We start from the raw sequence: 11,734 nt of genomic DNA, 5'->3' as shown, positions 1-11,734 counted from the left end.
ATATATATATATATGTATATATATATATATCATGTATATATAGCATGTATATATATACATATATACACACACACACACAGAGACTTGCTGTTGATACTTCTGTCAATAATAAGGCTTAGAGATGAAATTGATTTTCTTAGGAGAGGGAATGGCTTTGCCTTTGTACCTTCAACACTTTCTCAGTTAGGCCCTTTAAGATCACTGGAATCTATAATCAAGGGGGTGTTGTGTCTTCAGTGGGACAACAGTGAATTCAGTGCATTCTCGGTAACCTGGATTGCTCTCCTAGGTGCAGCTGTGAGATCATAGACCCCGAAAGAGCATCACAGAATTGAAAGCTGGCAAAAAATAGTACCCATCTCCATTTATTGAAGGTGACAGTGTTCACAGAAGGAAAACCCCGAGTTGACAGGGACATCACATTTTGAGAGCATAGCACTTTGAAGGGAAACATCAAAACATTGATAAACGTGAAGGTAGATGGCTACCTGCCGGGCTTTAAAGCATGAGAAATTCTTCAGAAGGTTTTATTAGTAGTGAAGCTGTTAATTCCCAGTTACTGGTCTTTTCTCTCCCTGGGTGCCTCAGTAATCAGAGTCAAGGCTCCAGTGATTGTAACCAGCATTGCCACCAATGACGGGGAGCAGGGGAGCACTGCGGGCTGACTGGAGGCACCGTTATCCATCTGTCTGAAATAGGGCTGCAGCTTGGAGTTCAGTCTGAATTACAAAGAGGGTTCTTGATCAGGCAGAGATGATATCCAAGGAGCAGCTTTAGAAATGCTAAGGCTCAAGTGATGCAGGACAGAGCCCCAGTTGTATGCAAATATAGTGGGGGAGTGCAGAATTTGAAAGAGAAGTAAGGAATTTCAGGGACGAAAGTAAACTTAAGACTTTAGGGGAAAAGGGAGAAGAATGGAAATTATAACACAACTAAGAAAGATAATAGGAATTCCAAGACAAGGGACAGTGGGGAAATGGATTTTCTCCAAAATATGCTTTCTTGGCATAAAAATAGACAGGAGGACCAATGAAACCCAATCAAAGACCCTGATATTAATCCACACACCTATGAACACCTGATTTTTGACAAAGAAGCAAAAAAATATAAAATGGAAAAAAAGCATATTTAACAAATGGTGCTGGCAAAAGTAGATATCAACATGTAGAAGAATGAAAATAGATCCATATCTATCGCCATGCACAAAACTCAAATTCATGTGTATCAAAGACCTCAACATAAAGCCAGGCACACTGAACCTCATAGAAGAGAAAATGGGAAGTACACTTGAACACATCGGCACAGGAGATTACTTCATAAATATAACCCCAGCAGTACTGAAACTGAGAGAAACAATTAATAAATGGGACCGCCTGAAACAGAAAAGCTTCTGTAAAGCAAAGGACACGGTCATCAAGACAAAACGACAGACTACAGGATGGGAAAAGATCTTCATTAACCCCACATCAGACAGAGGGTTGATTTCCAAAATATACAAAGAATTCAAAAAATTGGCCATCAAAAGAACAGATAACCCAATTAAGAAAAATGGAGTACAGACCTAAACAGAGAACTCTGAACAGAAGAATCTAAAATGGCTGAAAGGAAATGTTCAACATCCTTAGTCATCAGAGAAATTCAAATCAAAACAACTCTGAGATTCCATCTTACATCTGTAAGAATGGCCAAGATCAAAAACACTGATGGCCACTTAGGAGGGAAAGGTTGTGGGGTAAAGGGAACAATCCTGCATTGCTGGTAGGAGTGCAAGCTGGTACAGCCCCTTTGAATATCAGTATGGTGATTTCTCAGAAAATTATGAAACAACCTTCCTCAAGACCCAGCAATACCACTTTTGGGTATATACCTGAAGGATGCTCAATCATACCACAAGGACATGTGTGCCCAACTATGTTCATAGCAGCATTGTTTGTCATAGCCAGAACCTGCAAACAACCTAAATACCACTCAACAGAAAAATGGATAAGGAAAATGTGGTACATTTACACATTGGAGTACTAAACAGCAGAGAAAAATAATGGCATCTTGAAATTTGCAGGCAAATGGATGGATCTAGAAAACATCATATTGAGTAAGGTAATCCAAACCCAGCAAGACAATTATCATATGTACTCACTCATAAGTGGTTTTTAAACATAAAGCAAAGAAAACCAGCCTACAAATCACAATCCCCGAAAACCTAGACAACAGTGAGGGCCCTAAGAGAGACATGTATGGATCTACATGGGAAATAGTAAAAGACAAAATCTCCTGAGTAAATTGGGAGCATGGGGACCATGGGAGAGGGTTGAAGGGGAGAGGAGAGGTAGGAAGGGAAGCAAAGAAAAATGTATAGCTCAATAAAATCAATATAAAATATTCTTTGGGACACTTTACTTCTTATAAAAATTGTTCATTTCATGAAGGAGCAAGAGGGCATTTGCAGGCAGTCGGTGCTGAATGGCAAACACAGTCGTTAATGTTTTCAGATTTTTTTCATCTCGCAAAACCCACACTTTTCATAAAGTATTCAATTCCTTCTAACTGCTCTTTAAATGACGAATGCATTTGTAAGCCAGTTCACAGAAATGTCTCTAAACGTCCTTTGAATCATTTATGACAGAGCACTCGAGTTTTACTTAGTTACATAAAATAGCTTCTCTGCTTTTGAAGGAGACGAGAAAATAGTTTATCATGAACCAGGTATGAGTAACCGAGGAATAGAGATCCAGGTTACCCTGGCTGATATGTTCCACTACAGAAGAGGCTGTGTGAAGTTTGGTAGTTGTCACCAAAGCAAAGGAAAGCATTAATAAGCACATGTACCGATTTTAAGGACATTGATGGGAGTCTAATGGAGCAGGGGGCAGTAAGGGTCCAGATATCATCTCATGGAATTCTTTGCATTCAGGTTGGTGAAGGCTGGAGGTCTGGAGATACTGCTATCAACTAGTCATAGCTTGTGAGGTCTGATAGGGAAGGGAAGGGAACTGAAACCAGTCCTAGGACTCTTGGGAAACAGAGGCAGGAAGACTGAAATCAGAGCTACATAGTATAATCCCCCAACAGACGCGCACATACATGTCTACACACACACACACACACACACATACACACATACACATGCACTCACAGTAAAGGTAATTGGCTACCAAAGGACCTAAAATAGCCCATGATAATTTTAACTTTCATCTTATAATGGTCCATCTTGCCAGGTCATGGCATGTATGGTCAGCCAAAACCAAGCTCTCTGCAGCATCTTGTTGTATCAAAAATGTTGGGGTACTTTACCTAGGGTGGTAAGTGTTACCAGGGTCATCAGGGTTAGTTCTCAGGGTTCTGGTCACATTGATAATGGAATTTAAGAATGGACTCAGAAGAAAGCATCTAAGGACAGATTTATTAGAGTTTAAGTCAACAACAACCCAGCAGTAAGAACAAGCAAGCTGTCAGTTTCATCAGCTGCCCTCAAAGAGGGAGGTGAAGAAGAGGACGAAGAGAGAAAAATACTCGCAGGGAACCACATTTGGGTGAAGGGAGCAGGTGAGTTAACTTCTATAACAAAGGAGAGAACAAGCTCAGAGTGCCCCAGAGAACATGCCCAGGTTTGCCAACTGAGATCAAAAGAAGAAAACAGGAAAGTTACACTTCAGAAAAGTAGGCAGGCTTAACAAAGTCCTGACGACGTAGATAGAAATTGCACACTGTGTCATGGTGTTGGTGCTGTACTGACACATCACCCACAACCCCCAGACAGCCATCTTCAGTTTCCTATGGCTGTGGTGAGTTGCTCTGGCACAAACAGCTTAAAGGAGAAAGGGTTTATTCTGAGTCGCAGGTCAAGGGCACAGTTAATCATGGTAGGGAAATTGGGTGATAGAAACTTGAAGCAGTTGGTCCCATGGCAACCACAATCAGGACAAGAGGGACAGAATTCAGAGTGCCGCTCAGCTCCCTTTATTCTGGGATCCTAGCCTGGAGATGATGTTATATTAGTCAGGATTCTCTAACGTAACAGAACTTATAGTGGGAAAATGTGTGTGTGTGTGTGTGTATGTGTACATGCATGTGTGTCTATAGAGGACTTCTAGAGCAGCTCAGCCTGTGGGCATGTCTATGGGAGACTGTCTAAACATTCAAATATATATACTTACAGGCTGTGGGCGGGCCAACCCAATGACTGCCTATGACAGAAGGTCCAAGAATCCAACAGTTGTTCAGTTCATGTGTCTGGATCTGTCAGCTGATCTTCAATATACACCAGAATGCCAACAAAATAAGCTCTAATGCCAATGAAGGAATGGACTCTAAAAAGGGCAGGGAGTGGCTGGCAAAGAGAGACAGCTTCCCTCTTCCATGTCCTTATATAGGCTTCAGCAAAAGGTGTGGCTCAGATTAGAGGTGGGTCTTCCTACCTCAAAAAATCTGGATTAAAGATGTATCTTCCACCTCAGAGATCCAGATTAGAAGTGAGTCTTCCCACTCCAAATGATTCAATTAAGCACAGGTGTACGCAGCCACTTTGGGGTTTTAATGAATTCCAGATGTAGTCAGGCTGACAACCAAAAATGGCCATCACAGATGCTATGCACAGTAGGACAGTAGGTGGGTCTTCTCACCTCAGTTAACAGGATGAAGATAATCCCTCACAGCCGTGCCCAGGGGTCCATCCACCAGGTGAGCCTATAGTCTATAAACTTGGCAGTGAACGCTAGCCATCACAGTAGCAGTACACGTACAGACTTGTTCTTTTCTTTTATACGAATGCTGTTTTGTGCAGGAAAAAAACCTTTGGATGAATGAATCTTACGATTATTTCAGTTCTTCGCTTCCCGTAGTTCAGAAGTTTAGGAAGAACAACAGTGTTGATTTCCACGCCTCCCACCCTTCTCCTTTATGCAGCCGTCTTGGGGACAGTTTTGCAGTGACAGTAAACTTTGAGGCAATCATAAATGGCAAATTGATTATCCAGCATCAGGAGTTTTCCAGGTTCTTTTTATCAGCATTTTTTTTTTTGTCTTTGCAAAAAGACATTTGTGTGTTTAAATGCCCTTCTAGGAAAGAAAAGTGATTATGCAAATGTACTTAACCAGCCTTTCAGCACCTTTGCTAGAGCTGCATAGCATCGAGGAGCACCGTCTTTTGTTATGCTGATGGCTGGGTATTGTGCCATGCATATAAAATAAAATTAAGCCAGTTGGCCTAATCCCATTTTCTTTCCCCTGTGTGTCTCCACAGGGCAGATGTTGTCCATTTCAAAGTCATTTTGGCAGTTTTTATCCACAAGTCATCCTTCAATTGGCTATAAAAAGAAGATCCAAAAGAGCAAAAGAGAGAAAACCGGTCTGCATGCCCACTGCTAAAGAGGGAGAGGCAGGAGGGATTTTAATTTGAGGCTAGCCTAGACTACAGGGCGAGACTCTAAATAAATAAAAACAAGTAAATAACTAAATAAAACATATAAGTTTGTGATGTATTGATCAAAGAAACTTCAATTTGTCTGTTTGATAAAAGACTTGTTCCAAAATGTATCTATTATTAATCTTTAAAAACAATTCTATCTAGTACTTGGTAGCTGCCAGGACTAGAGAGATGGTTCCAAGGTTAAGAACACTTACTTGTCTTCTAGAGGACCGGGTTCAGGTCCCGGCACATGTGTGGCAACTCATACTCCACTGCCATAACTAGTTTGGGGGGGGGGGTTGATACCACCTTCTACCCTCTGCAACTTCACCACTTGTGCAGTGCATACACATCGCCATTAAATGAATGAATACATAACTATCTTTTAGATTAGTGACTTTCTTTAACTTCTTAAGGGAAAAAAGAAGTTCTGTCCATTGTCCATCAGTGCCATGGCTTTATCACAATTTCATAACTTTGTGACCGAGCTCTCACTCAGGCTTCCTGTCATGAGTCTCTTTCCACAGAAACATAGACAATCATGTTTGTGTTTCCCACAGGGCCCAAAACTCTTGAATCACAATCAGTTCGCAAGCTACATCTGTTTTGTTGGCTGCAGCTAGTCTGGCAAGTAGTCTGAATTTGCTGTGATGGCTGGACACTGACCATCAGCACGCCTTAGTCCAGTCTTCACTAATGATACTGGCTCTCTTGTCACACACTACCATTTCCACAGTAAATCTATCTGTGCACATGTGCATATGGAGGTTACAGAGTGGCCACATGGGCGTGAAGAGCCCTCAGTAGAGTTCAAGGCATTCAGAGGACCTTATTAAGAGGCAGAAGCAAGAGGCTGATAGAAATACAAAGAGAGTCTATATGGGAGTTAGGTAGCAAACCCTGTTGAAGGTGTGCCGGAGATGCTGATGTAGAGTCAAGCGCAGAGTCAGAGGGAACCCAGGTTAGTCAAGCTGCACAGGAGAGATGCAGGGCCATGGAGGCCATAGAGATAAAGCACAGGACCCAGTCCATATGAATGGGCATATGGCAAGTCAGATAGGCTATCTCATTCATGGAGACTAAGCCAAGCTGAAGCCCCTGAGAGAGTTGAGTGTTCTCTGCCAGTCTGTTCCTGGAGCATACACCAAGTTAGGTTCGAAGGGTCTATAGACAGAATATTCTGTCCCACCAGCCAGCTCCCAAATAATCACACAGAGATTTGTTATTAATTATAAAAGCTTGGCTGATAGATTAGACTTGTTTCTATCTAGCTTTTATAAGTTAAATTAACCCATTTCTATTTGTGTGCTGCCATGTGACTCATGGCTGGTTACCTCATCTTGTATGTGTCCTGATTCCTCTGCATCTGACTGGAGATTTTGCCCTTCATCCCTGTGCTCTCTCCCTGTCTCTCAAGTATTGCCTGACCTCTTCCTGCCTAGGTATTGGCCATTGAGCTCTTTATTAAACCAATGAGAGCAACACATCTTCACAGTCTTCAAAAAGATGGTTCCACATCAAAGGTTACTGTCATCGTGGTGTTAGGTGTCCACCTTTTGATGAGGCCCAAGCCTTGTATTCTTTTCTCAGGCTTGTGTGTCCAATTGATCCTGGTATCTGGTTTTACTCTTATAGATTTGATACACACATCTGCTTATGGGTCCCGATTCATGGTAATAAACTCATAGGGCAGCACCCTTTTCACAGTCAAGAATAACTTGTATATTATGCTCTGCTTCATGAAGTTGGACACATGGTGGTAGCCACGTGCCAGTCAAGATACAGAGACATTCTTCCTCTGCATCTGGAGTCAAAGGCTGTTTGTAATTGAAGTCCTTCAGAACAAGACAACCTGAAGCCAACGTTTTATACTGTATGCAGTAAGCATAGGATGGAGTACACTTTGATCTCACCAGTTCCCCTCAGGTCCTCAAACCAGGTGACCTTTGTCAAAAGAATTCAGACAAGAAAGACACTCAGAAAACAATATGGAAGATGGGTGGAGCTTATTACAAAGTGAAGAAGAAAGGGCCAAAGGAAGCACTCTCCTGCAGGGAAGGAGTAGTTAGTCAGACCGACCCAGGTACTAATCTCCATTTTTAGGTATATTTTGTATTGCTTTCTAAAATCTCTGGAAGAAACAGCTTGCCTTGGGGGTGTTTTCTGTCCAGGTGATTGACATGGCCACTTGAGTTCATTCTGAAGGGAGAGACTAGTTAGTTATGTCTTTCTTCTGGAAAGCCTCTGACCACATAGTAATCCTATGATAATTTGGGCGGTTCAGAAAGTTTTATCTCCACCCAGGGTCAAATATATGACTAATAATTAATTCTTTTGACCAAAACAAAGTGGGGGGTGGGATCACATATTAGAGCAGACTTAAAAAAAAAAAAAACTAAAGACAGGAAAAACAAAAAGTACACCTATACAAATAATAGCCATATTTTACTAGGAGGAAATAGCCCCGCCTCAAAGTGCCTTCACAAAGCCTGCGACCCCCTCCTTCCTCCTTTTGTCCGACCTGTAGTTATTATTTAATGTGGTATTTTAAAGTGTCGAGGGGCAGTTGTGACGTTTTCTCCTTCTTCCACACCGTATTTCAAATCCAGAGGGGATTTGTTGTCATACTTCCCCTCCCTCAGAAATCAATTGTGTTTAACAAGGACATGGAAGGTCGCGTTCAAAACTAATTATGAGGACGCTGGTGGAGACTGCTCACTCCTATCTAGCTACGCAGCAGCCTCACTAGGTTCCTTTGGCTCTGCTCACAAATATCAATTTTATCAAGTTTCCCTAGTATTCTTTTCATTGCTTGCACAGTTACTGTTGGCTACACACAACACAATCGTTGGTGCTTCCTGTGTTTCTTCTACGACCTTCGTATTTTCAGCTCTCACACTTAGGACTTGATCAATTTTGCATTAATTTATTCTATGTGGTGTGAAATAGGGATCCAGTTTGTTTGTTTGTTTTGGCGTGTGACTGTCCTATTGCCCCAAGTCAACTCATTGAACACACTGATTTTTCTGTACTGAGTTTTACTGGCTACATTGCTGAAAGTCAGGGAGCGATGAACTGAAGTTTTATTTCTAAGCTTTCATTTCTTTTGTATTTACCCACTTACTCTTCCTATAATGTTGTCATGTTGTCTTGATTACTATAACTTGGTAGTAAGTTCTAAAATTGGAAAGTGTGATTTTTTTCCAACTTTGTTTATATTTTTCAAGATTACATTGACTAATTAAGCCCCCTCCCACCACCAATATCGCCCTGTGATGTTTGGGGTCAGAATATCAATTTCTGCAGCCATATTTCTGTTGGATTTAATATGAATTAAAACTGTACACCAGTTTGGGGAGTGCTGCCATCTTCGCTTACTAAGTATCTTCCATGAACAAAACTGTGTATCTACGTATTCCCCATGGAAACTTGGGTAACTCAACTGTTCTGTGTCCCTTTCATTATCTGGAGTGGATTCTGTTTCTTATAAAATAGTTATACCAGACAGTTGATTTCTTTCAAGACTAACTATTGACTAGAAAGGTCTGTAGTTGGCTCCCAGTAAGCAGATACTCAGTATGTGTCATTGTTCCTATTACAATACCTTTCTGTCTCCTCTCCTGTCCTCTCTTCTCCTCCCAACCCACACTAGGGAGCCCTGGCGCCACCTGGGCAACTCCAGTGCTTTGTTCGCCAAAAGAGCTTTGGACAAAGCCCGCATCCCATATTTTCCTTGACTCAAAGGATTCTGGGGTTTATTTTGCAGCTGGCCAGTTGGCTGGGAACTCCTCTGTAGAGATGTATCGCCAGGTGCTTCTGTCTGGATGTCGCTGCGTGGAGCTGGACTGCTGGAAGGGAAGGACCGCAGAGGAAGAGCCCGTCATCACCCATGGATTCACCATGACAACAGAAATATCCTTCAAGGTAGAATGAATCAAGTTTCTAAAAGGCAACTTGGAGGCCTGGCCCTATGGGGGAGGGGGATAAAGCTTTCTCAGATAATGTCTGGGTAGTCCAATGAAGTTCACAGGCTGAGAATGGTCCCTGTGTCTGAATTCAGAAGCCAAAATGCAGCAGATTATCCTACCAACCAAATTATAAAGTTACTGACTTAGGAAAGGATATATCAAATAAATATCCAAAATACCCCCAAATCCAAACTTTTTGTACACAATATTTGTGATATACCTTCTAGATTCTAAGCATTTGGGATTTCAGAGTTTTAGAGGCAAAATGAGCAGCGTGTAAGTGTCCTAATCTATGATGCTAGGATTAAAACAGCCAGAAAACCTCTGGCGGCGAGTGACTAGTAATAAGTGTACTTATTTATTTATCTAACTATTTATTTATTTATTTATTTATTTATTTATTTATTTATTTATAGTCTTTTGAGAGAGGGTTTCTCTGTAGCTTTGGGGCCTGTCCCGGAACTAGCTCTTGTAAACCAGGCTGGCCTTGAGCTCAGAGATACACCTGCCTCTGCCTCTCAAGTGCTGGAATTAAAGGCGTGCACCACCACCACCTGGCTAATAAGTGTTTTTTTTTATTTTTTTTTATTTTATTTATTTATTTATTTATTTATTTTGCTCATGAATGGAGTAGGTTTATGTCATGGGAAACTGTAGTGTCTTGGTGAATGAACATTTGTTATAGAGAGCTAACAGTACAGATTTTGACTGAGTGATTTGGAACAGGCTTTGAACAAAGCTGGGTTGCCCTGTGGTAGACTGGCTATTGTTGGAAGCAGAAATTATCCTATGATTGTGTCTTTGTAAGTCATGTTGTCTGTGCTGACATGGGGTTTTCACCACTTTGGAGGAAAATCAGGCAAGAGGAACTGGATAGTAAGAGTTGTATTTCTAGGCGAGGTGTATGACCTGGGTTACCAGTGTTCCTAGGCAAGGCTCTGGGACCTGAGTTACCTGTGTTTCTAGACATGGCCCTGGAACCTGGGTTACCAGTGTCTCTAGGCATGGCCCTGTGACCTGGGTTACCTGTGTCTCTAGGCATGGCTCTGGGACCTGGGTTACCTGTGTCTCTAGGCATGGCTCTGTGAACTAGGTTACCTGTGTCTCTGTTCAGAATTAGCTCAAGCATAACCTCTTGCCCTAGTTACACAAAAGTATGGAGCATCAGTGTGTGAGTCACTGAGAGGATGGGGGCAAGGTCACTGAAAATGAGAGGGGAATGTCACATATGGAGTTAGTGAAACATCAGTATCACTGGAAATGGAAGCAAAGCCTTGGATCAAAAAGACAGTGAACCACACTTTCTTAGTCTTTTCTGTGCCATGGAAGACTTGAGGAAAGAAAGGTAGAAAGGGGTTCAGCTATCTTGGGGAAAGTGGGATTTTTTAGATTGAAATGTGGGGAAATTAGTCTTAACCCTGAGCACTTTGGATACAGCTAAATAAAACATGTGGAACAGCAAACAAGACACAGGTTTTTCAGTCCAAATTCTAGTCAGAGAAATGAATTTTTCTGTTCTAAGCTACTGTGCTGGGCACTAACAGTGTGTTCTATGCCATCAATGTCATTACCAATGTGTGTAGGATGCGCTCTCTGTGGAATATGGTGTTGTTGTTTTAAAGACAGGATCTGTGCACCCTAAACTGGTCTTGAACCCCAGCTCGTGGCTCTGCTTGTATCTCTAGAATGTAGCATTCCAGACACGTGCCTGCACACCCAATAAGTTAGCCCCTGTTTAGTTCCAGTCTCACGTAATTGGGCTCGGAAAGAAAAAGTGGGGCCCAGAGCCTGAGAGAAGAGGCTGGGAATAGCCACCATGCCAGAGCTTCCTCCGAGTAGTGATGGTGGAGAGGGTCCTAGCCTTGGCAGGAGTGGGGATGACTTGGCACTACCCTTGAGTTGCTAGAAGACTCACCTACCACCCTATCTATGTCCACTTCTACCCCTTAGAGTCCCTTGTGAGTTGCAATACTGTTTTCTTAAGGTTTAATCTACAAAATGTTTTGAGATCCTGGGAAAACAATAAACATCTAGCCCATTCTATGGCTTATTTCTTTTGACCAGAGCCTTGGCTTCCCAACCTTAGCTGCCAGGTTACGTGGAGTAACTGACTCTTCCTGTGCACTTGACCTACAAGTGGTTCTTCAGTCACACCTGTGAGCTCCTGGTCCCTGTTTGTTGAGTGTCCCTGTCTGAACTCCTACAGCCAGCTTCTCGACCATGTCCAAATATTGTCAGCTTTAGAGGCTTAAGGGTATCAGCGAGCCCAGAGGACTATATCCCTTGGCCTGCTGGTGGGTAGGGTAACCAGGGTGGCCAGAGAGGGCCCAGGAAGATCCTCCAGACCCCTACCCCTATGCTCT

General features: G+C 42.3%; 1 protein-coding gene across 3 annotated transcripts in view; it reads left to right on the top strand.

Annotated features, from left to right (window-relative positions):
- Plcb1 (phospholipase C beta 1) overlaps positions 1-11,734 on the top strand; it is a 675,692-nt gene that overhangs the window by 506,373 nt on the left and 157,585 nt on the right. For all 3 annotated transcript variants that reach the window (XM_050132272.1, XM_050132255.1, XM_050132262.1), the window contains one exon: positions 9,170-9,327. In XM_050132272.1, the coding sequence (XP_049988229.1) occupies positions 9,170-9,327 (158 nt within the window). The remainder of the gene's footprint in view (positions 1-9,169; positions 9,328-11,734) is intronic.

The sequence above is a fragment of the Alexandromys fortis genome, unplaced genomic scaffold, assembly GCF_014885135.2.
Source record: "Alexandromys fortis isolate MF-2015 unplaced genomic scaffold, M_Fortis_MF-2015_v1.1 scaffold_6, whole genome shotgun sequence".
In the NCBI taxonomy this organism is placed as follows: Eukaryota; Metazoa; Chordata; class Mammalia; order Rodentia; family Cricetidae; genus Alexandromys; species Alexandromys fortis.
Note: the sequence above shows the minus strand (reverse complement) of the source record. Positions and strands in the feature narration are given on the sequence as shown.